The sequence below is a fragment of the Mirounga angustirostris genome, unplaced genomic scaffold (assembly GCF_029215605.1).
Source record: "Mirounga angustirostris isolate CCGP_5_RB_7025 unplaced genomic scaffold, mMirAng1.0.hap1 SCAF_1, whole genome shotgun sequence".
In the NCBI taxonomy this organism is placed as follows: domain Eukaryota; kingdom Metazoa; phylum Chordata; class Mammalia; order Carnivora; family Phocidae; genus Mirounga; species Mirounga angustirostris.
Window position 1 is genome coordinate 111,642,912 of NW_026991709.1, and position 21,301 is coordinate 111,664,212.

General features: G+C 39.0%; 1 protein-coding gene across 1 annotated transcript in view; it reads left to right on the forward strand.

Annotated features, from left to right (window-relative positions):
• The first annotated feature begins 8,462 nt into the window (after positions 1-8,462).
• Positions 8,463-21,301, forward strand: part of ANKUB1 (ankyrin repeat and ubiquitin domain containing 1) — a 36,151-nt gene continuing 23,312 nt past the window's right edge. The window contains exons 1-2 of the mRNA XM_045863705.2: positions 8,463-8,552; positions 10,118-10,261. Of these exons, the coding sequence (XP_045719661.2) occupies positions 8,463-8,552; positions 10,118-10,261 (234 nt within the window). The remainder of the gene's footprint in view (positions 8,553-10,117; positions 10,262-21,301) is intronic.

The window sequence follows — 21,301 nt, forward strand, 5'->3', positions numbered from 1 at the left end:
TGCCAAACACAGGGCTCGAACCCAGGACCGGGGATCATGACCTGAGCCTAACAAAGGCAGACACTTTACTGACTGAGCCACCCAGGCGCCCCACAGCATTTTAGATACTAAAATGAATGAGTGGAAAAACGGCAGTCAAGAGAAATCTTCCTAGTATCCCTCAACTATGATGTCATGTAAACTAGGGCTTCTCAAACATTATTATACATAGGAACACCTAGGAGTTTGTTGAAAGGCAGATTCTGATTTAGTAGGTCTCTGATGGAGCCTGAGAGTCTAAAGTTCCAGCCAAGTACCCAGGTGATGCTGGTGATCCTCAGACCAAACTTCTAAATCATCTGTTCCTTTTTTTTTTTTTTTAAGATTTTATTTATTTGAGAGAGAGTGTATGAGCAGGGGGCAGGGGCAGAGGGAGAGGGAGAAGCAGACTCCCCACCGAGCAGGGAGACTGACATGGGGCTCGATCCCAGGACCCTGAGATCATGACCCGAGCCAAAGGCAGGCGCCTAACCGACTAAGCCATGCAGGCTCCCCTCATCTATTCCTCTTACAGGTTAAGTCCATCTTCTTTAGTCTATTGTTTCTTTTCATGTGTTTCTTTGCTAAATAGCAAGTTCAAGAAACTGTAAAATCTGATTTTTCATTGCCTCTTTGGTTGACCCAAGAGGGTATCCCTTACTTTCTGGCAAACTCTGCTATGCACTTATGAAGATATATTATATTTAACTCAATATATCTAGGTGTTTTAGGATTGCCCAAACCTGCATGGTTTCTTTTCCAGTTAAAATTAAAATCACAATAAATTACTTAAAAAAAACAAAAACCTAACTAAAACTGTACCTTAAATGAATCAGGAATAATATGAGGACAGGAAGGGAGCCTGGGTGGCTCAGTTGGTTAAGTGACTGCCTTCGGCTCAGGTCATGATCCCAGAGTCCTGGGATCAAGTCCCGCATCGGGCTCCCTGCTCTGCGGGGAGCCTGCTTCTCCCTCTCCCACTCCCCCTGCTTGTGTTCCCTCTCTCGCTGTGTCTCTCTCCGTCAAATAAATAAATAAAATCTTTAAAAAAAAAAAATATGAGGACAGGAAGTATATCGAGAATTAAGACTTCTACTTCCTTCTTTCAAACTTGTTTTGATTCTCAAAAAACTGGCCTATTGCAAAAAGGTCCAACCTGGCACTACAGACAAATGCTTTCTATGAAAGGCTTTTCCAATTACCAAGAACTATTTAGAAGTGGGAGACAACACAGTAAATCATTACACCTAATGCATATCCAAAATAAAGACTACTAGGGCACCTGGGTGGTTCAGTCAGTTAAGGGTCCGCCTTGGGCTCAAGTCATGATCCTAGGACCCGGGGATGGAGTCCCGAGTCCCACATCAGCCTCCCTGCTACACAGGGAGTCTGTTTCTCCTTCTGCCCCTCCTCCCACTCATTCTCTCAATCTCTCTCAAATAAATTTTAAAAATCTTAAAAAAAAAAAACCAAGAAAACAAAATAGAGACTACTAGTTTTTGTTTTTGTTTTTGTTTTTGTTTTAAGACTACTAGTTCTTAAACTTTTGGTAGATTGAGAAATGTGAAGCAAGCTTTGTGGTCAAAATAAGCTTGCCTCTTTTCATTTGCTAAAAAATTATTTTTTAATAAATCTAACTTTTAAAAATTCATGAATTTTAAACCGAAGGTAGCTCACTTTACCTTTATTACTCTACAAATGAAAAATGCTTAAAGATATCTATCATATCTCAATAGATTGTTTTGTTTAGATATTTTATCATTTTCAAGAAAATTAGGGATTGCAAACTTGAAATCACTATTCTGTAGGACTATTTTTCATGGAAGTTTAAAGTATAATTTTCCTTTGATTTTCTTTATATTAAATTGGGAAGCAATTGACTCAAACTCTCCTTCTCTTTATAACAGTATAGAGGTTCCTCAAAAAATTAAAAACAGAGTTACCATATGATCCAGTAATTCCACTACTGGGTATTTACCCAAAGAAAATGAAAACACTAATTCGAAGAGATATATGCACTCCTATGTTTACTGCAGCATTATTTACAATAGCCAAGTATGGAAACAACCCAAGTATCCAACAGTAGATGAATGGATAAAGAAAATGTGGTATATATGATGTGGTATATATTATGACACAGTATATAAATGTATATACATATATAATATACACATACACACATACAAACATACAACGAAATATTACTCAGCCATAGAAAAGAATGAAATCTTGCCATTTGTGACAACATGGATGGACCTAGAGGGTATTATGGTAAGTGAAGTCAGACAAAGAAAAACAAATACCATATGATTTCACTTACATGTGGAATCCAAAAAAAACAAAAGAAATGAACAAACCAAACAGACTCAAATACAGAGAACAAACTGGTGGTTGCCAGAGGAGAGGTGGGTGGGAGGATGGGCAAAATGGTAAAGGAATTAAGAGGTACAAATGTCCAATTATAAAATAAATAAGTCACAGAGATGAAAAGTATAGCATAAGGAACATGCTCAACAATACTGTCAAAGCGTTTATGGTGACTACACATGACAGTAAGCATTGAGTAATGTATAGAATTGTCAAATCACTATGATGTACACCTGAAACTAATATAATATTATATGTCAACTAACCTTCAATAAAAAAACAGATGCCATCAATTCTCTCTCAACACATCAGTACTGAGCATTTTTCATACCAAAGCATATACTCCTAAGGTAATTAGTATTGTAAAGGATCATCAATCATCCAGTATTCTTATACAGTACTATTTACCATGTGACATAAAGTTCTGTTTCTTCTTGTTTTGTATATATCATATAACACATATGACATGTATCAACATTTCATAAATCAGAAAACGTTTTAAAATCAGTGTAAACATGTGACTATTTCAGAGTTTTAAAAGGAACCTGAAGTAAGGGGTTAAACTGTAATAGGGAGAATGCCATGACTCTAAATGCAGAAATAAGAATAAAGAATCATAGATTTCCATATATGAAATATATGAGAGATCAGAGGAATAAAATATTAGCCACTGATTGTGACATAGTCGTTTCCTTTTTTTACCCCAGTACAGATCTGTAACATTTTTTTTTTTTAGATTTTTTTTTATTTTATTATTTATTTGACAGAGAGAGACACAGCGAGAGAGGGAACACAGGCAGGGGCAGAGGGAGAGGGAGAAGCAGACTTCCCGCGGATCAGGGAGCCCGATGCGGGGCTCGATCCCAGGACCCTGGGATCATGACCTGAGCCGAAGGTAGACGCTTAACGACTGAGCCACCCAGGCGCCCCAGATCTGTAACATTTTTTTCTTGTTCTTTCTCCCTTGGTATGTGTCATCTTCCTATTTACTTGTTTTCCCTGTATTGAACCTAATTCTTTCATACAATTATTCCAACAAGCACTTCCTTTCCTATTTCGCTAGATTTGTCTTTACTTTTTCCATGCTTATCCCTACTAACTGACCATTCTCTTTAAATAGAGCTTAGCTATTTATTGCTTATTAATTATTGTCTTTGTCCCTCCCCACTATTCCTTACCTACCCTTAACCTTTCCTCCACTCCAAACACACACACACATTCACATTAAACTGGAAGCTCCGTATCTTATTCACTGCAATGATCCTGCAGAGAACAGTGCCTGATACATAGTAAAGGCTCAGTATATATGTACTGAATGACTAAAATGAATGAACAGTATATCTTTATGTCAGATCAAATGTCTCTTCACTTCCATACCATCAATTTTGTTTGTACATCTCTTATCACACTTCATCCTATAATACAGTTCCTGGTCCAGGTGTGTTGGGCAGCTGCCATTTTCTATATTCATGGCAAAACCCTTAAGATCACATTCATCATCAAATCTTCCAAAGACCTAGCATATTCCATTGTATATAGGAGGTACCCAGTAGGCTAACTACATTAATTAAAAACTCCCAGGGGAAAAAACTCAAAAAGAGCTTCTAGATCTTCTGGATGCTAAAACGAGTTATTCCTAGATTGCAACTAAGAAAATTTTCAAGTCTACTCTTTATCAGTTCAAGTTGTCCCTAGATTGCTAAGAGAGTTTCAAGTCTACTTATCATTTCATTATTACAAGGTAACTTTTAATGATATCAATCTACAATAATCTAGCTTGTTTATTCACACTGCAAGGCACTGACCACTGGGGATACAAAGGTGATTAAGATACTGCCCCTCCATGAGGAAGCTCACAGTCTAATGGGAGAGGGTGACACTGACATAATAAATGGAATGCTGTATAAAAGGTCCAATAGTTTAAACACATATGATGAAGTGAAGGAATAGAGGAAGAGGTCAACTTTCCTGGGGAGATCAAAAAGGTCTCTTGAAAGGACTGAGTTGGGCTTTTTTTTTTCTCCATTTTTCTGTATTTCATCTAATTTAATTTTTTGAGTAGTTAATGTTTTCACATGGTTCAAAATTTGAAAAGAATAAAAAGATAATACAAACACAACAACAAATGCTGGTGAGGATGTAGAGCAATAGGAACTCTCATTCATTGCTAGTAGGAATGCAAAATGGTCAGCCACTCCAAAAGATAGTTTGGTAGTTTCTTACAAAACATAACATACTTTTACCAAATCATCCAACAATCATACTCCAGGGTATTTACCCAAAGGAATTGAAAATTTACATCCACACAAAAACCTACACATGGATGTTTATAGAAGCTTTATTCATAATTGCCAAAACTTGGAAGCAACCAAGACATCCTTCAGTAAGTGAATGGATAAATAAACTGTGGTACATCCAACAATGGAATATTATTCCATGCTAAAAAGAAATGATCTATCAAGTCATAAAAAAACATTAAAAAACCTTAAATTCTTATTACTGAGTGAAGGAAGCATATCTGAAAAGGATGCATACTGTATGATTCCAACCATATGACCAGTCTGGAAAAGACAAACCCATGGAGACAGTAAAAAGATCAGTGGTTACCTGAGGTTAGGGGAAAAAAAGGGATAAATAGGCAGAGCACGGAGGATTTTAGGGCAATGAAACTGTTCCATATGATACTATACCAATGGACACATGTCATTATGAGTTTGTCAAAACCCATAAAATGTACAACACCAAGAGTGTACCCTAATGTCAAATATGGATTTTGGGCAATGATGATGTGTCAGTGTAGATTCATCAGTTGTAATGAATGTACCACTCAGATTGGGATTTTGATGGGGGAAGCTGTAATGTGTGGGGCAGGAGGTATAAGGGTATAGGAGAACGCTATGTACTTTCCAATTAATTTTGCTGTAAATTTTTTTTTTTATTATTTGAGAGAGAGACAGACAGACAGTGACAGAGATAGCAAGAGAGAGCACAAGCCGGGAGGAGAGGGAGAAGCAGGCTCCCCACTGAGCAGGGAGCCCAACACGGGGCTCAATCCCAGGACCCTGGGATCATGACCTGAGCAGAAGGCAGATGCTCAACCAACTGAGCCACCCAAGCACCCCAATTTTGCTGTAAATCTAAAAGTTCTCTAAAAAATAAAGTCTATTTTTAAAAAAGACAAAGAAAATAGAGTGAAAAGTATTGTTCTCGTCCTTGACACCTGGCTGCTCAAGTCTCCTCTCTACAGGCACCAAAGACTCCAGTTTCCTGAGTATATTTCCAGGGATTTTGAGGTCTATGCAAACTATCTGTACCGTATATCATATCTACAGATATGATTTCCCTCCTTCTCCCTCAAATGGTAGTATATGACACATTCTGTTTCGCACCTTTTTTCACCTAATGATTTACCTTGGAGATTTTTCCATACTGGTGCATGGTTTATGTCTCTTACCAAAACATTTTGGCTAATATCTTGGCAACGACATTAAACAACAATTGTGGTGATAATGAATATTCTTATTTTGTTCCAAAGGAAGCTAAATCTTAAGGGATAAATATGAATTAGAACTCTTCTGATTTTTTCTTTTATTATTTTTTGTTTTTTGTTTTTAATTTTATTATGTTATGTTAATCACCATACATTACATCATTAGTTTTTGATAGAACTCTTTTGATTTTAAGTAACAGAAACCAACTAAAGCATGTTTAAGCAAAATCGGGGGCATGTGTTATATAGAGAGATGGTGTCTCACAATTCAAGGGCAACAGAAACCATGGGAGTGACCTCTATGTCCTGTGCTCCTCTTTGTCTGTTTCAGGGGCACCTGGGTGGCTCAGTCATTAAGCATCTGCTTTTGGCTCAGGTCATGATCCCAGGGTCCTGGGATCGAGCCCCACATTGGGCTCCCTGCTCAGCAGGAAGCCTGCTTCTCCCTCTCCCACTCCCCCTGCTTGTGTTTCCTCTCTCGCTGTGTCTCTCTCTGTCAAATAAATAAATAAAAAATCTTAAAAAAAAATGCATATGTCTGTTTCATTCTTTCTTCTTAGCTTTCTCTGCCACTCAGTCACATTGGAGGAAGAAGATGATTCACTCACAGTCGCTAATTTGCATGTTACAGATCAAACCGCAAAGTCATATTTTCCTTCAGTCCAAAAAGAAAGGATTCTGACAGTTCCATTCTGGTCCAAATAACTGTGATGATGAGAAAAGGGTCACATTACAAACCTCACTGCTGGGGACACAGGTAAGGAACAAGTCCTTAATGACATAATTTTGAGCAGGGCATTTACTCTAAAGGCAAGTCTACTACAGCATACAAAAATACACATGTAAAAATAAACATGTATTTCAGGAAGCTACAAAGCAGTTGGTTGTGATTTCTTAAAGCATATGAGCTTCTTTAAGATCCTCTGGTGTAGGTTGGTTTCTCTGGAAGCAGAGCCTGAGATAGGGATTGAGATGAGTATCAACTACTGAGGGAGTGCACAAGAAAAACTAGTCAGGGAAAGAGTTCAGCAGAGCTGGGAAGAAGAAAAAGTGAGAAAGAATGTAGTCTCAGGTAAAGTCCAGCTGCGGCCTGATCTATAAGAATCCTCTGCAGAATTTTCTCTCCTTCAGATGAGAAGGCAGGCCTTTTGTAGCCCCTTGGCCATCAGTTACTGATGGGGGTGCCCAGCTTTTTTGTCAAGGCAGCTCCCATCAGCCAAGGGCAATTCCTTGGAGAAGGAGCCGTAGCTATGAGCTTTCACCAGTCAACAATCACAGCAGCTTTTGGGGAGACACTAAAACGGCAGCAACCACACCCTATGGTAATAAACTTTCTATCAAAACAGTGACAACATGAGGAGATATCCTGATGTTGCAACACTTGAAAAATATGCAAAAAGAGTTAGCTCTGTTGTGAAATCCTCTGCCCTTTTTATGTTTTCCATTTTTTCACATTTCTTGTGGTTGGAACACAAGTTGGAAATCGGAACAGAATCAACCAAGAGGTTAACACTTACTGAGCACCTATCATGTGACTTACATTGTACTAAGTGCTGCTAAGAATAAAAAGAAATGCAGAATGAGGATTCTGTCATAGATCAGGAGGAATTTGAGGAAGAAAAGATTTACATACACAAGGGAATAATCAGACATGACAGCACTAAACCAAGCGTATCATACCAGGAGGGTCTTAGAATTAAGTTCGAGTACAATGCTTACTCCGTAAACTTGAGTAATGGTGCTTAATATCTTTGCTCATTTATTGAGTGGAGTTTGAAATATTTTCCACCACTGCTAAGGGAAGTTGAAGAAGATAACAATGGTAAATTTTTGTAAATAACATAAAGGCAAGGACTAAAAGACATACTATATGTTGTTATTGGGCAGATTCTATTACACAGAGATGGCAAGGGAAAACCACAGTCATTTGCCTATGCATTCATCTCCCTGGTGCAAGTGGGCATTGTTCTATACCCCATGGCAGGATTAGAAATACCACCAGGGAACAAGTACACAAAGTTGTTATGGAAACCAGAATGCTTCAGCTCAGAGTTATTTACAGAGAACTTTCAGGATTATCACATTCAATAAAATCAAATCTGTTTTGCTTCACTGTGTGCCAGTACATCCCAATCACCTATCTATTTTGAAGGGTCCTTCGATCAGCTGCACTTGAGTGAATACAGATTCAAGAGTCCCTGGGTGGTGGTCACATCACAAAAGTATAATTTATGTGTGGCCTTTCTGCAATTCATGTTTGGTGCTTGTTCACACTTGCCCCAACCATTGTCAAGTTTGCTGGCTTCTGTACTATAGGAACAAGGTGGCTGTTGACTGCCATTGGCAGGGAAACATTTCCTCCAATACAGCTGCTGTCTGTGTTGCCCAGTACTCATACAGCAGGACTTGTCTCTTCACTTTCTCTCAGCTCGACTTTCAAGCTAGATAGTAACAGCTGCCTCTGACCATCATTTTTGTTCATAATTGTGAGTTGGAATTTTTCTAGCTATCCAATTCTTTGAAAAAAGTTGTAGGGTTGAGGTTTTTTGTTTGTTTGCTTGCTTGCTTTGTTTTATTTGTTGAGAGAATGAGAATTTTCATAGCCTTTGAGGGATCTTTTGAACCATTTGATGTTTCAGCAGATGAAACTGTGGAGGCTGTCAAGCTGATGATAAAGGTATGTACTTTGTCCCTAAGCCACTAAGATGTACACTAATTTTAACTACACAGTGGCTTTAAACTGTACATGAGGTAGAGATACTATTAGGCACATTTTCAGCAAACAGGAAACTAAAACTATTTGAAAATATCATTATTTGCTTACACAACAGTTTGATAAGAAGATAGTAACTATGGAGGTGTTAGACAGGAAGCAAACTGAGTCAGTGAATTCTCCGGAAAAAGAAAAAAAGTTTGACCTCTCTTTATGAAATGTGTGGGTTGCGCACTGGCCAGAGTATTACTGCAATTCTTCATAAAAGGACAAAAACAGGACATTAACTCTTAACTATATAAGAGCATGCCAGTTGTCAGATGGCACGTTTGGTGAGCAAGCAACTATAAAGATACAAAGGATTTTGGAGATGGAGAGAACTTTAAACAACTTCTGAGCTACAGCGACATTTTGTATCCAGTGAAACTGAAGCTCAGAGAGGTTGACCATCTTACCTACGATTACAGAACCAGAATAAGAAATAATTTGGATTCAGTAGCTTTCTTATAAATTTTTAGAAATATTCCCTCTATGGGGCGCCTGGGTGGCTCAGTCATTAAGCATCTGCCTTCAGCTCGAGTCATGGTCCCAGGGTCCTGGGATCGAGCCCCGCATCGGGCTCCCTGCTCTGCCGGGAGCCTGCTTCTCCCTCTCCCACTCCCCCTGCTTGTGTTCCCTCTCTCGCTGTGTCTCTCTGTCAAATAAATAAAATCTTTGAAAAAAAAAAAAGAAAGAAAGAGATATTCCCTCTACAATTGGGAAACTAAGACAAATATCAGGTCTCAACCATCAGATGGTATTTAACTCGGAGATGATCATTCCCATTTGCTAAGGCTCATTTATTGAATCACAGTTACATGATATTTGATAGATCACTGTGATTACTGAAATCTAGATCTTCTAACACAGAGGCTCTTAACCTTTCTATGTCACGAATCCCTTTGGCAGTCTGGCGAAGCCTATGGACTCCTCAGAATGTCTTCAAATGCATACAATAAAATACATACAAAGAAAAGGAAACCAGCATATTGAAATACAATTTTCAAACATTAAAAAACAAATTTGTGATATAGTAACACGTGGGCTTCTTTATTAACACATTATCAAATTTTAGCAATGTATCTAATAACTGTTGTAATTTCAAAGTGGTGATCAGTATAATATTTTGAGATTTCTGCAACAACTATAATGTGATATGAAAATATCTGTGATTTCTATTGGTGACAAAGTCATAGGTATAGCCAACTACTGCTTCTTTAGTTTGTTGCCTACATACATAATTGAAAGAAAATCTCAGTTTCATTTAGAGTTAATAAAATATAGTTTTTTCCCATCTAAACTCTATCCATAAACTTTTGGAGAGGTGTATAGGCTCCAAGTTAAGAACCCTTGTCCCGTACTTCTTCATCTGTCCAAAACAATTTTATAATTCTCAGTGGGAAAAAAAAAATGTAAAAGAAAAGAGATTATATTACTGGTCTAGTAATGTCAAGATACACTGTTTTTATAATATGCTATTGATTTTTAAGGATTATTTCCACATTCCTCTCTCTGAAGATGAACAAGGCAGGTGGTATCTGGAGCTGATGTATGCTGGAGCAGTCCTAAAGGACAGCTGGAATCTTGCTGATGTTGGAATATCTTTTGGTTCAACTCTCAAATGCTTTGTTAAGGTATGATGATCAGAATAACAATTGTTCCAGATACCTACCTCATTTTGAATAAAGTTGTGGATAATTCAACAAAAGTCATTTCATAACTTAGGAAGAAGTTTTCTCTTCTTGGCTTCTCCTCTCTTCCATTTGTCTAACTGGTCTTACACATGATTTCTGCTGCACGGGGAAATAAGGTGGAGAGACTGGATGGAGTTCCCCTTGTTTACTCCTTATGTCCTTTCCCTCCTCTATCCCCCTCGTTGCTGCACCAGTCATCCCAGAACATCGCACAAACCAATATTGGAATGAGGGCAAGGGGTAGATCTGAAATATTGATGTAGAAGGAAAATTTGATCATTTCCTTGGATTCACAATGGATTAAGGGCAGGGGAGTGAGGAGAGGGAAGAAATTCTCAGTAACAATAAGAATGAAAAGGCAATTTCTGGGGCGCCTGGGTGGCTCAGTTGGTTAAGTGACTGCCTTTGGCTCAGGTCATGATCTCAGGGTCCTGGGATCGAGTCCCGCATCGGGCTCCCTGCTCCGCAGGAAGGCTGCTTCTCCCTCTCCCGCTCCCCCTGCTTGTGTTCCCTCTCTTGCTGTCTCTCTCTCTGTCAAATAAATAAATAAAATCTTAAAAAAAAAAAAAAGAAAAGGCAATTTCTACATCCAAATCCAGCCAAAGTAGCCATTTATGAATTAGGTGTACATATCTACACCTGGAGATAGCCTTTTCCATTTATAGTGTACTTAATTAGTGGTATTTAAATGGGGGTCCATGGATGGGCTTTAAGAACTTTACAAAACCCGGGGCGCCTGGGTGGCTCAGTCGGTTAAGCGACTGCCTTCGGCTCAGGTCATGATCCTGGAGTCCCGGGATCGAGTCCCGCATCGGGCTCCCTGCTCAGCGGGGAGTCTGCTTCTCCCTCTGACCCTCCTCCCTCTCATGCTCTCTGTCTCTCATTCTCTCTCTCTCAAATAAATAAATAAAATCTTTAAAAAAAAAAAAAAGAACTTTACAAAACCCTAAAATTATAAAATATGCAAAATTATGCGCCTAGAGATTTTCTGGGTGGAGGATCCTTAATTTCTTTTTTTTTTAAAGATTTTATTTATTTATTTATTTAAGAGAGAGAATGAGAGAGAGAGAGCACATGAGAGGGGGGAGGGTCAGAGGGAGAAGCAGACTCCCCGCTGAGCAGGGACTTGATCCTGGGACTCCAGGATCATGACCTGAGCCGAAGGCAGTCGTTTAACCAACTGAGCCACCCAGGCGCCCGGATCCTTAATTTCTGACAATTTTTTTTCTTTTCTTTTTTTTTAAATTTCTGACAATTTCTTAAAGAGACAGGTGGCCTAAAGAGTTTAAGAGCTGGGGCGCCTGGGTGGCTCAGTTGGTTAAGCGACTGCCTTCGGCTCAGGTCATGATCCTGGAGTCCCTGGATCGAGTCCCTGGATCGAGTCCCTGGATCGAGTCCCGCATCGGGCAGTCCCTGCTCAGCAGGGAACCTGCTTCTCCCTCTGACCCTCCCCCCTCTCATGTGCTCTCTCTCTCTCATTCTCTCTGTCTCAAATAAATAAATAAAATCTTAAAAAAAAAAAAAGAGTTTAAGAGCTGATCTCTAGGGAAGAAATGTTATTCAATACTAGTTCTTTATCCTATATGAAAACATGAGCCACAAGGAACCAAGAAACTAAGTTCACATTCTCTGCTAAATGGAGCACTAATTTTCTCATATTTAGCATTAAAAAATTTTTATGATAGCCAAAGCTAACTTTTTTGAGTTTTTTTACCATTTTAATTTATTTCAACCTTTATTAAAACCAAATTTTTTTTTGATGTAGTGTTCCATGATTCATTGTTTGCGTATAACACCCAGTGCTCCATGCAGAATGTGCCCTCTTTAATACCCATCACCAGGCTAACCCATCCCTCCACCCCCCTCCCCTCAAGAACCCTCAGTTTGTTTCTCAGAGTCCATAGTCTCTCATGGTTCGTCTCCCCCTCCGATTCCCCCACTTCATTTTTCCCTTCCTACTATCTTTTTTTTTAGCATATAATGTATTATTTGTTTCAGAGGTACAGGTCTGTGATTGAACAGTCACATAATTCACAGCACTCACCATAGCACATACCCTCTTTCATTGATTGACTAAGTGAGAAGTCTTTGTTTTAAAAAAATCTAAAATACTGGGCGCCTGGGTGGCTCAGTTGGTTAAGCAACTGCCTTCGGCTCAGGTCATGATCCTGGAGTCCCGGGATCGAGGCCCGCATCGGGCTCCCTGCTCGGCAGGGAGCCTGCTTCTCCCTCTGACCCTCCCCCCTCTCATGTGCTCTCTCTCTCTCATTCTCTCTGTCTCAAATAAATAAATAAAATCTTTAAAAAATAATAAAAATAAAAAAATAAAAAATCTAAAATACTTACTACTAACTAGTAAAAACAGGGCACAGAAAAATTAGCATTGTGTGATCCCATTTAAGTAAACAAAAATAACATATTTGTACATGTGTTTGTAATGTTTTATGAGCATTTATTCATGTATTATTGTTATATTCTTGAAGAATGTTTAATTATCAAAAAGGTAAATAAAAACAACTCTGATTTCTTGTTTTCTCCTTCTGACACTAAGAAAATTATAGTATAATACTCTTTTAGGCAGACTAAATTCCATCTCATTTCTCTTTTTTTCATCTCATTTCTTAAATGTCTTTCCTTATATCTTTAAGTATATATACTATGTTTTTGGTGTATAGGATAAACCCTTTAAAATATTCTGGAATTTTCCAGCGCCAATAATGATGTTCGAGACCTTGTTGCTTGCTTACTTGGAGAGAGTGGCATAAGTTTATTATTAATATTTGAGCTGCTGGAGGGATGGGATTGAGCCACAGCTATTCAGGGATGTAGATAATGTGTGTTAAGGGTATAAATAGGTTACTATTATTTAACTCAGCACTGGTTTTATTTTCCTTTATTAAAAAATTCTAACTTTTATTTATTTTTGACTAGGTAGTACATTCACATTGATCCAAAAGATATAAAAAGTATATACAGTAAAAAGTCTTCCTCCCACCTCTGGCCCCCAGTTTCCCTCCCCAGAGGCAACCTATTTCATAAATTTACTTATAAAAATATTTCATAGGGCACCTCGGTGGCTCAGATGGTTAAGTGTCTGCCTTTGGCTCAGATCAGGTCCCGCATTGGGCTCCCTGCTCAGCGGGGAGCCTGCTTCTCCCTCCGCCTCTCTCTCTCTCTCTGTCTCTTATGAATAAATAAATAAAATCTTTAAAAAAATAAAAATACTTCATAAATTCTGCCAATAAAGCATCATCTATCACAGTGGTGCAAGTTGTCTTTGCACTGAACTCTAACCTTCCCCTGGAGTTAAACTCCTAATGGAAAAAAATAGAGTATAGAGGTAAAATGGGTTTACTCAAGAGACGCAGAATATAATTATGCATCCCAGGACTGGCCAACATACAGGGTTTAAATAAAAACTCTGAAGTTCCATGGAAATCTTACTGATCTTAATCTTCACCTTCTCCAGTAGAATCACATTTAGAGAATTTCATATGACTGGATTTGGGAAGAAAAACAGTATCTTGAATCTGAAGGAAGAGAATTACCTGCAAAGACCATAAATATTGGTTTTCATCCTGACTTAATTCCTGTTTAGATTAGATGATAAAAGAGGCCTATTTCAAAAGTCCACACTATTTACTGTGTATGGATAATCATAGCCCAAAGTGGGCTTACAACAACAAAAATACTTCATGAAAATATCCCACACCTCAGAGAATGCAGTCAGACCAGTTCTAAGCAGTCTATTTTAGGTAACAAAAGGTTACATTCTAAGTCATGTTGTTGCTTTATTGCATAATTAGATATATACAAATTTAAGTAGTACCTTTCCTTCTTAACTGTTACTTTGTGCAATTAATTCTACCTTCTGAAAATCTTGAAGAGCTTGTCTCTTCATTTATTTTGGTACAACTTAGACATATCAAGATGTAAACCAATGCTTTTGCAAAGTTTAAAAATTTGCCAAGTAAGCAATTTTCTTTTTTTAAAAAAATACAAGTAGAGGGGTGCCTGGGTGGTTCAGTCGGTTAAGCATCTGCCTTCAGCTCAGGTCGGTCCTGGGATCAAGCCCCGCATCAGGCTCCCTGCTCAGTGTAGAGTCTGCTTCTCTCTCTCCCCCATCCCCCCCACCCCCTGCTCATGCACATGTCCAAGCTCTCCCTCTCTCTCTCAAATAAATAAATAAAATCTTTAAAAATATATAAGTACACATTATGTGATGCGAAATAAATCCAAAATATTTGGTTTTTTTATTGTCCTTATATTTTGTGTGAATTACAAGGTTTTGCTTATGTGAAAAGAGGGAAAGACTTTAGGTAAATTAAGAGGTGATCTCCTCCTAAATACATTTTTTTTTTTTTAATATAACAGGGAGAGACACAGCGAGAGAGGGAACACAAGCAGGGGGAGTGGAGGAGGGAGAAGCAGGCTTCCTGTGGAGCAGGGAGCCCCATGCGGGGCTCGATCCCAGGACCCTGGGATCATGACCTAAGCCGAAGGCAGACGCTTAACCATCTGAGCCACCCAGGCGCCCCCCTAAATACATTTTTTAAATAGTTAATATATTTTCCAGTTTCCCTGTGTATTATACCTTCTCCTTTAATAGTAATGTAGACATATTTGGAAAAGTGAATGGGGGGGTGATATGAGAATAGTGGGGAAAGAACATTGCATTAATTTTTCCTTCTCAGGGGGAAAAAGTCCTATAGACACCATAAGAAATATCTTCTATGGGATATACATCCAAGTTCTATTAACGCAAGAGTCAATCCTGCCCATTCATTGCTGCTGCAGGGCACTGTGTTCTATAAACCATGGCATGATGCAGTGGAAAGTCCTAGGTTATTGCTGGGCATGCAGAAATACTATCCCATTTGCCCCCTTCCCTCTAACCAGTGTTACTGTGGAAACTATTGCTTGAGTTTTGTTCACTGTTGGCACCCAGTGCCTAAAATAGTACCTGGCATATAGTAGGCTCTCCATAAAAATGTGATGAATAAATAAATTGACAAAGGACTTGAGAGGTAAAGTTTGAAAATTAACAAGAAGGTATATGATTGTTATCAGAAACATCATAACAAGGTATTGAGATGCATTTCAGGGTTTGGATTCCCTCCCTAACCGTGACATCTCTCCACCCTCTGTACCCTCAAGGCAAGGTGCTCCGGCATCCTTGCCCTTTTTCCTTTCCAGCATCAGGGTTCTTAATTGCAAACAGCAGCAGAAACAAAGCCTGGACAATTTAAGCAGAAAATAAACATATTGAGAGGCTACTGGATAGTTCACAGTCTTGACAGGAAGACTAGAGAATCGGGTTCAGAAAGTACGCAGCCAGAAACAATGTCTTCATCATGCCCAGAACTAGTCCAGGAAGTCCACCCCCGCAGCCACCTCTGAGCCCTCAAAGCCAGCACTGGACACTGCCTCCAGCCCTGCCACCAGACCAGCAATGCATCATCAGATCTGCTACCGCCAGGGACAATGCCCTGTGTCTGCCGCTTCTCGGTCTTACTGGCTCCTAATTCAAAGTAGGGCTGGTGAGCAGGCCGGATTGGCAGCACTCTGGCCACATGTCCAGCCCTTGCTGCAAACGGGGCTAACAAGCAACTCTCTGACAGGTCGTGCCTTCTAAAGTGTGAGGTGGGGGGCACCTGGGTGGCTTAGCCAGTTAAATGTCTGACTCTTAATTTCAGCTCAGGTCATGATCTCAGGGTCGTGAGATCAAGCCCTGTATCAGGCTCTGCACTAGGCATGGAGTCTGCTTGGGATTCTCTCTCTCCCTCTTCCTCTGCCCCTCTGCCACCTCTCTCTCATCTCTCCTTCTCTTAATAAATAAATAAATAAATAAATAAATAAATAAATAAATAAATAATAAAAATAAAATAAAGTGTGAGGTGGGCTCAGTCTCCCTAACACTCCTGCTGGGTTCCCTGCCTCCTTCTCTCACCATATTTCCACCAACCAAGCAAGGGCAGGGGTTAAAACTTAGTTCATCCTTTCTGGCATCCTTGGAATGTTGTTTTATGGTGAGAGATTGAGTTTATTGTGGTAGTATTTTTTTTTTTTAAGATTTATTTATTTACTTGAGAGAGAGACAGCAGAGTGAGAGAGAGAACCAGTGGGGTGGGGGGGTTGGGGAAGGGAGAGGGAAAAGTAGGCTCCCCACTGAGCATGGAGCCCAATGTGGGGCTTAATCCCAGGACCCTGGATTCATGACCTGAGCCAAAGGCAGATGCTTAACCAACTGAACCACCCAGGTGCCCCTGTGGTAGTACTGAGTAGATGTCTATCAGACAAGTTGGAGACTCTTAAATGAAATTAGAAGGTCTAAAATTGGGCGCCTGGGTGGCTCAGTTGGTTAAGTGACTGCCTTCAGCTCAGGTCATGATCCTGAAGTCCCTGGATCGAGTCCCGCATCGGGCTCCCTGCTCGGCAGGGAGTCTGCTTCTCCCTCTCCTGCTCTCGCCTCTTGTGCTCTCTCTCTCTCTCACTCTCTCTTTCAAATAAATAAAATCTTTAAAAAAAAAAAAAGGTCTAAAATTGGTTCAAAATAATATACCTTTAGCTTTTGAAAGACACAGTTAATGCATAAACACCAAAGTACAGGAGACACATAATATGTGACTTTAGATTTTAAATATATTTTATACACACCCCAAAAAATGTATAAATATGTTTCTAAAAATGTATAATTTAGGAGTGCCTGAGTAGCTCAGTTGGTTGGGCATCTGACTCTTCATTTCTGCTCAGGTCATGATATCAGGGTCGTGAGATCAAGCCCCAAATTGAGCTCTGCACTGGGCGTGGCGCCTGCTTGGGATTCTCTCTCTCCCTTTCCCACTGAGCCTCCTCCTACCACTCATGTGTGCTCTCTCGCTCTCTCTCTCTCTCAAAAAAAGAAAGGAAAAAAAGAAAAATGTATAATTTACAAATGAGGGATGCTTGGCTGCCTCAGTCGGAGATACATGGGACTCTTGATCCTGGGGTCCTTAGTTCGAGCCCCAGGTGGGGTGTAGAGATTACTTAAATTAAAAAAAAAAATTTTAACATAAAAACAATGTATAATTTACAAATGAAAACATGTTTCTAAAAAAAATGGCTATCTTGGGGTGCCTGGGTGGCTCAGTTGGTTGAGCGTCTGCCTTCAGCTCAGGTCATGATCCCAGGGTCCTGGGATGGAGCCCTGCATCAGGCTCCCTGCTCAGCAGAAAGCCTACTTCTCTCTCTCTCCTTCTCCAGCACCCCCCTGCTGTGTGCTTGCTCTTTCTATCAAATAAATAAATAAAATCTTTAAAAAATAATTTTAAAAATTTAAAAATGGCTATCTTTTCTAAAATAAGCCATAAAGAAGAGTATGTAAAGAAAGGTGCCTTAATTCAATGTCTTAGAATCCAAGTATAACCTCTCCAGGATGACTTTCATACAAAAGAAGGTTATGATGTCAAGATGTTTATGAAGACATCTCAACTTGAATTCATTCAGTTTAACAAAAACAAATACTATTTCCTCTTTTCATCTACTCTGGAATAATTGGGGCAAGTTTCTGCTTTTTTAGTGCTGCAACTCCAAAACAGCAAAATATAAAAAAACAGAACTTGTGAAAACTGTACAGCCCTGTTCAAAACTTGCATTAACTTCTGTTTTCTTTCCATCTGTTTCTCTTTAACTTTTCTTATTTTATTTTTTTCACTTTTTTAAAAGATTTTATTTATTTTTTTGAGAGAGTGAGAGAGAGAGAGACATCACAAGCAGGGGGGGGGGAGGTTAGAGGGAGAAGCAGACCCCCTGCTAAGCAGGGAACCCAATGTGGGGCTTAATCCCAGGACCCTGGGATCATGACCTGAGCTGACGGCAGACACTTAACCAACTGAGCCACCCAGGCACACCTCCTATTTTATTGTTAATGCACATGTATGTATTTACAGTGAGTTTGCATGTGGGTTTTTAAGACAAAAGTGGGATTCTTACCATGAAATAGACCTACGTATTTGTTTTTATTGAAAAGTAAGACACGGGGGTGCCTGGGTGGCTCAGTCACTAAGCGTCTGCCTTCGGCTCAGGTCATGATCCCAGGGTCCTGGGATCGAGCCCCACATCGGGCTCCCTGCTCAGTGGGAAGTCTGCTTCTCCGTCTCCCACCCCCCCTGCTTGTGTTCCCTCTCTTACTATATCTCTCTCTGTCAAATAAATAAATAAAATCTTTAAAAAAAAAAAAAGAAAGAAAGAAAAGTAAGACATGAAAGGTACTAAAGGAGAAAAATATGCAGCCAAGAATACTTTATCCAGCTAGGCTGTCACTGAAAATAGAAGGAGAGATAAAAAGCTTCCAGGACAAACAGAAACTAAAAGAATTTGTGATCAAACCAGCCCTACAAGAAATATTGAAAGGGGTTCTCTAAGCAAAGAGAGAGCCCAAAGGTAACACAGACCAGAAAGGAAGAGAGACAATATACAGTAACAGTTACCTTACAGGCAATACAATGGCACAAAATTAATATCTTTCAATAGTTAACCTGAATGTAAATGAGCTAAATGCCCCAATCAAAATACACAGGGTATCAGCCTGGATAAAAAAGCAAGACCCACTGATATGCTGTCTGCAATTTTAGACCCAAAGACACCTCCAGATTTAAAGTGAGGTGGTGGAAAACCATTTATCATGCTAATGAACATCAAAAGAAAGGTAGGGTGGCAATCCTTATATCAGACAAATTAGATTTTAAACCAAAGAATGTAATAAGAGATGAGAAGGGACACTACATTATAATTAAAGGGTCTATCCAACAAGATCTAACAATTGTAAATATTTATGCCCCTAACATGGGAGCAGCCAATTATATAAGCCAATTAATAAAAAAATCAAAGAAACACATCAACAATAATACAATAATAGTAGGGGACTTTAACACCCCCCCTCACTGCAATGGACAGATCATCTAAGCAAAAGATCAACAAGGAAATAAGAGCTTTGAATGACACACTGGACCAGATGGACTTCACAGATATATTCAGAACATCCCATTCCAAAGCAACAGAATACACTTTCTTCTATAGTGTAGATGAAACATTCTCCAGAATAGATCACATTCTGGGTCACAAACCAGGTCTCAACCAGTACCAAAAGATTGGGATCATTCCCTGCATATTTTCAGACCACAATGCTTTGAAGCTGGAACTCAATCACAAGAGGAAAGTTGGAAAGGACTCAAATATGTGGAGGCTAAAGAGCATCCCACTAAAGAACGAATGGGTCAATCAGGAAATTAAAGACGAATTTTAAAAAATGCATGGAAACCAATGAAAATGAAAACACAACTGTTCAAAATCTTTGGGATGCAGCAAAGGCAGTCCTAAGAGGGAAGTATATAGCAATACAAGCCTTTCTCAAGAAACAAGAAAGGTCTCAAATACACAACCTAACCCTACACCTAAAGGAGCTAGAAAAAGAACAGCAAATAAAGCCTAAACCCAGCAGGAGAAGAGAAATAATAAAGATTAGAGCAGAAATCAATGAAATAGAAACCCAAAGAACAGTAGAACAGATCAATAAAACTGGAAGCTGGTTCTTTGAAAGAATTAATAAGATTGATAAACCCCTGGCCAGACTTATCAAAAAGAAAAGAGAAAGGACCTAAATAAATAAAATCATGAATGAAAGAGGAAAGATCACAACCAACACTTAAGATATACAAAGAATGATAAGAACCTATTATGAGCATCTATATGCCAACAAACTAGACAATCTGGAAGATGGATGCATTCCTAGAGATGTATAAACTACAAAAACTGAACCAGGAAGAAATAGAAAACCTGAACAGGCCCATAACGAGCATGGAAATTGAAGAGGTAATCAAAAATCTCCCAAGAAACAAGAGCCCAGGACCAAATGGCTTCCCAGGGGAATTCTACCAAACATTTAAAGAAGAATTAATACCTATTCTTCTGAAACTATTCCAAAAAATAGAAATGGAAGGAAAAGTTCCAAACTCTTTTTATGAGGCCAGCATTATCTTGATCTCAAAACCAGACAATAACCCCCACCAAAAAGGAGAATTACAGACCAATATACCTGATGAACATGGATGTAAAAATTCTCACCAAAATACTAGCCAATAGGATCTAACAGTACATTAAAAGGATTATTCACCATGACCAAATGGGATTTATTCCTGAGCTGCAAGGGTGGTTCAACATCCACAAATCAATCAATGTGATACACTACATTAATAAAAGAAAGGACAAGAACCATATGATACTCTCAATAGATGCAGAAAAAGCATTTGACAAAGTACAGCATTCTTTCTTAATTAAAACTCTTCAGTGTAGGGATAGAGGGTACATACCTCAATATCATAAAAGCCATCTATGGAAAAACCCACAGTGAATATCATTCTCAATGGGGAAAAACTGAGAGCTTTTCCCCTAAGGTCAGGAACACAGCAGGGATGTCCGCTATCACAACTGTTGTTCAACATAGTACTAGAAGTCCTAGCCTCAGCAATCAGACAATAAAAAGAAATAAAAGGTATTAAAATTGACAAAGAAGAAGTCAAACTGTCACTCTTTGCAGATGATATGATACTTTATGTGGAAAACCCAAAAGACCCCACCCCAAAACTGCTAAGACTCATACAGGAATTCAGTAAAGTGGCAGGATATAAAATCAGTGCACAGAAATAAGTTGCATTTCTATACACCAACAATAACACAGAAAAAAGAGAAATCAAGGAGTCAATCCCATTTACAATTGCACCCAAAACCATAAGATACCTAGGAATAAACCTAACCAAAGAGGCAAAGGATCTGTACTCAGAAAACTATAGAATACTCATGAAAGAAATTGAGGAAGACACAAAGAAATGGAAAAATGTTCCATGCTCATGGATTGGAAGAACAAATACTGTTAAAATGTTTATGCTACCTAGAGCAATCTACACATTCAATGCAACTCCTATCAAAATACCATCAACTTTTTTC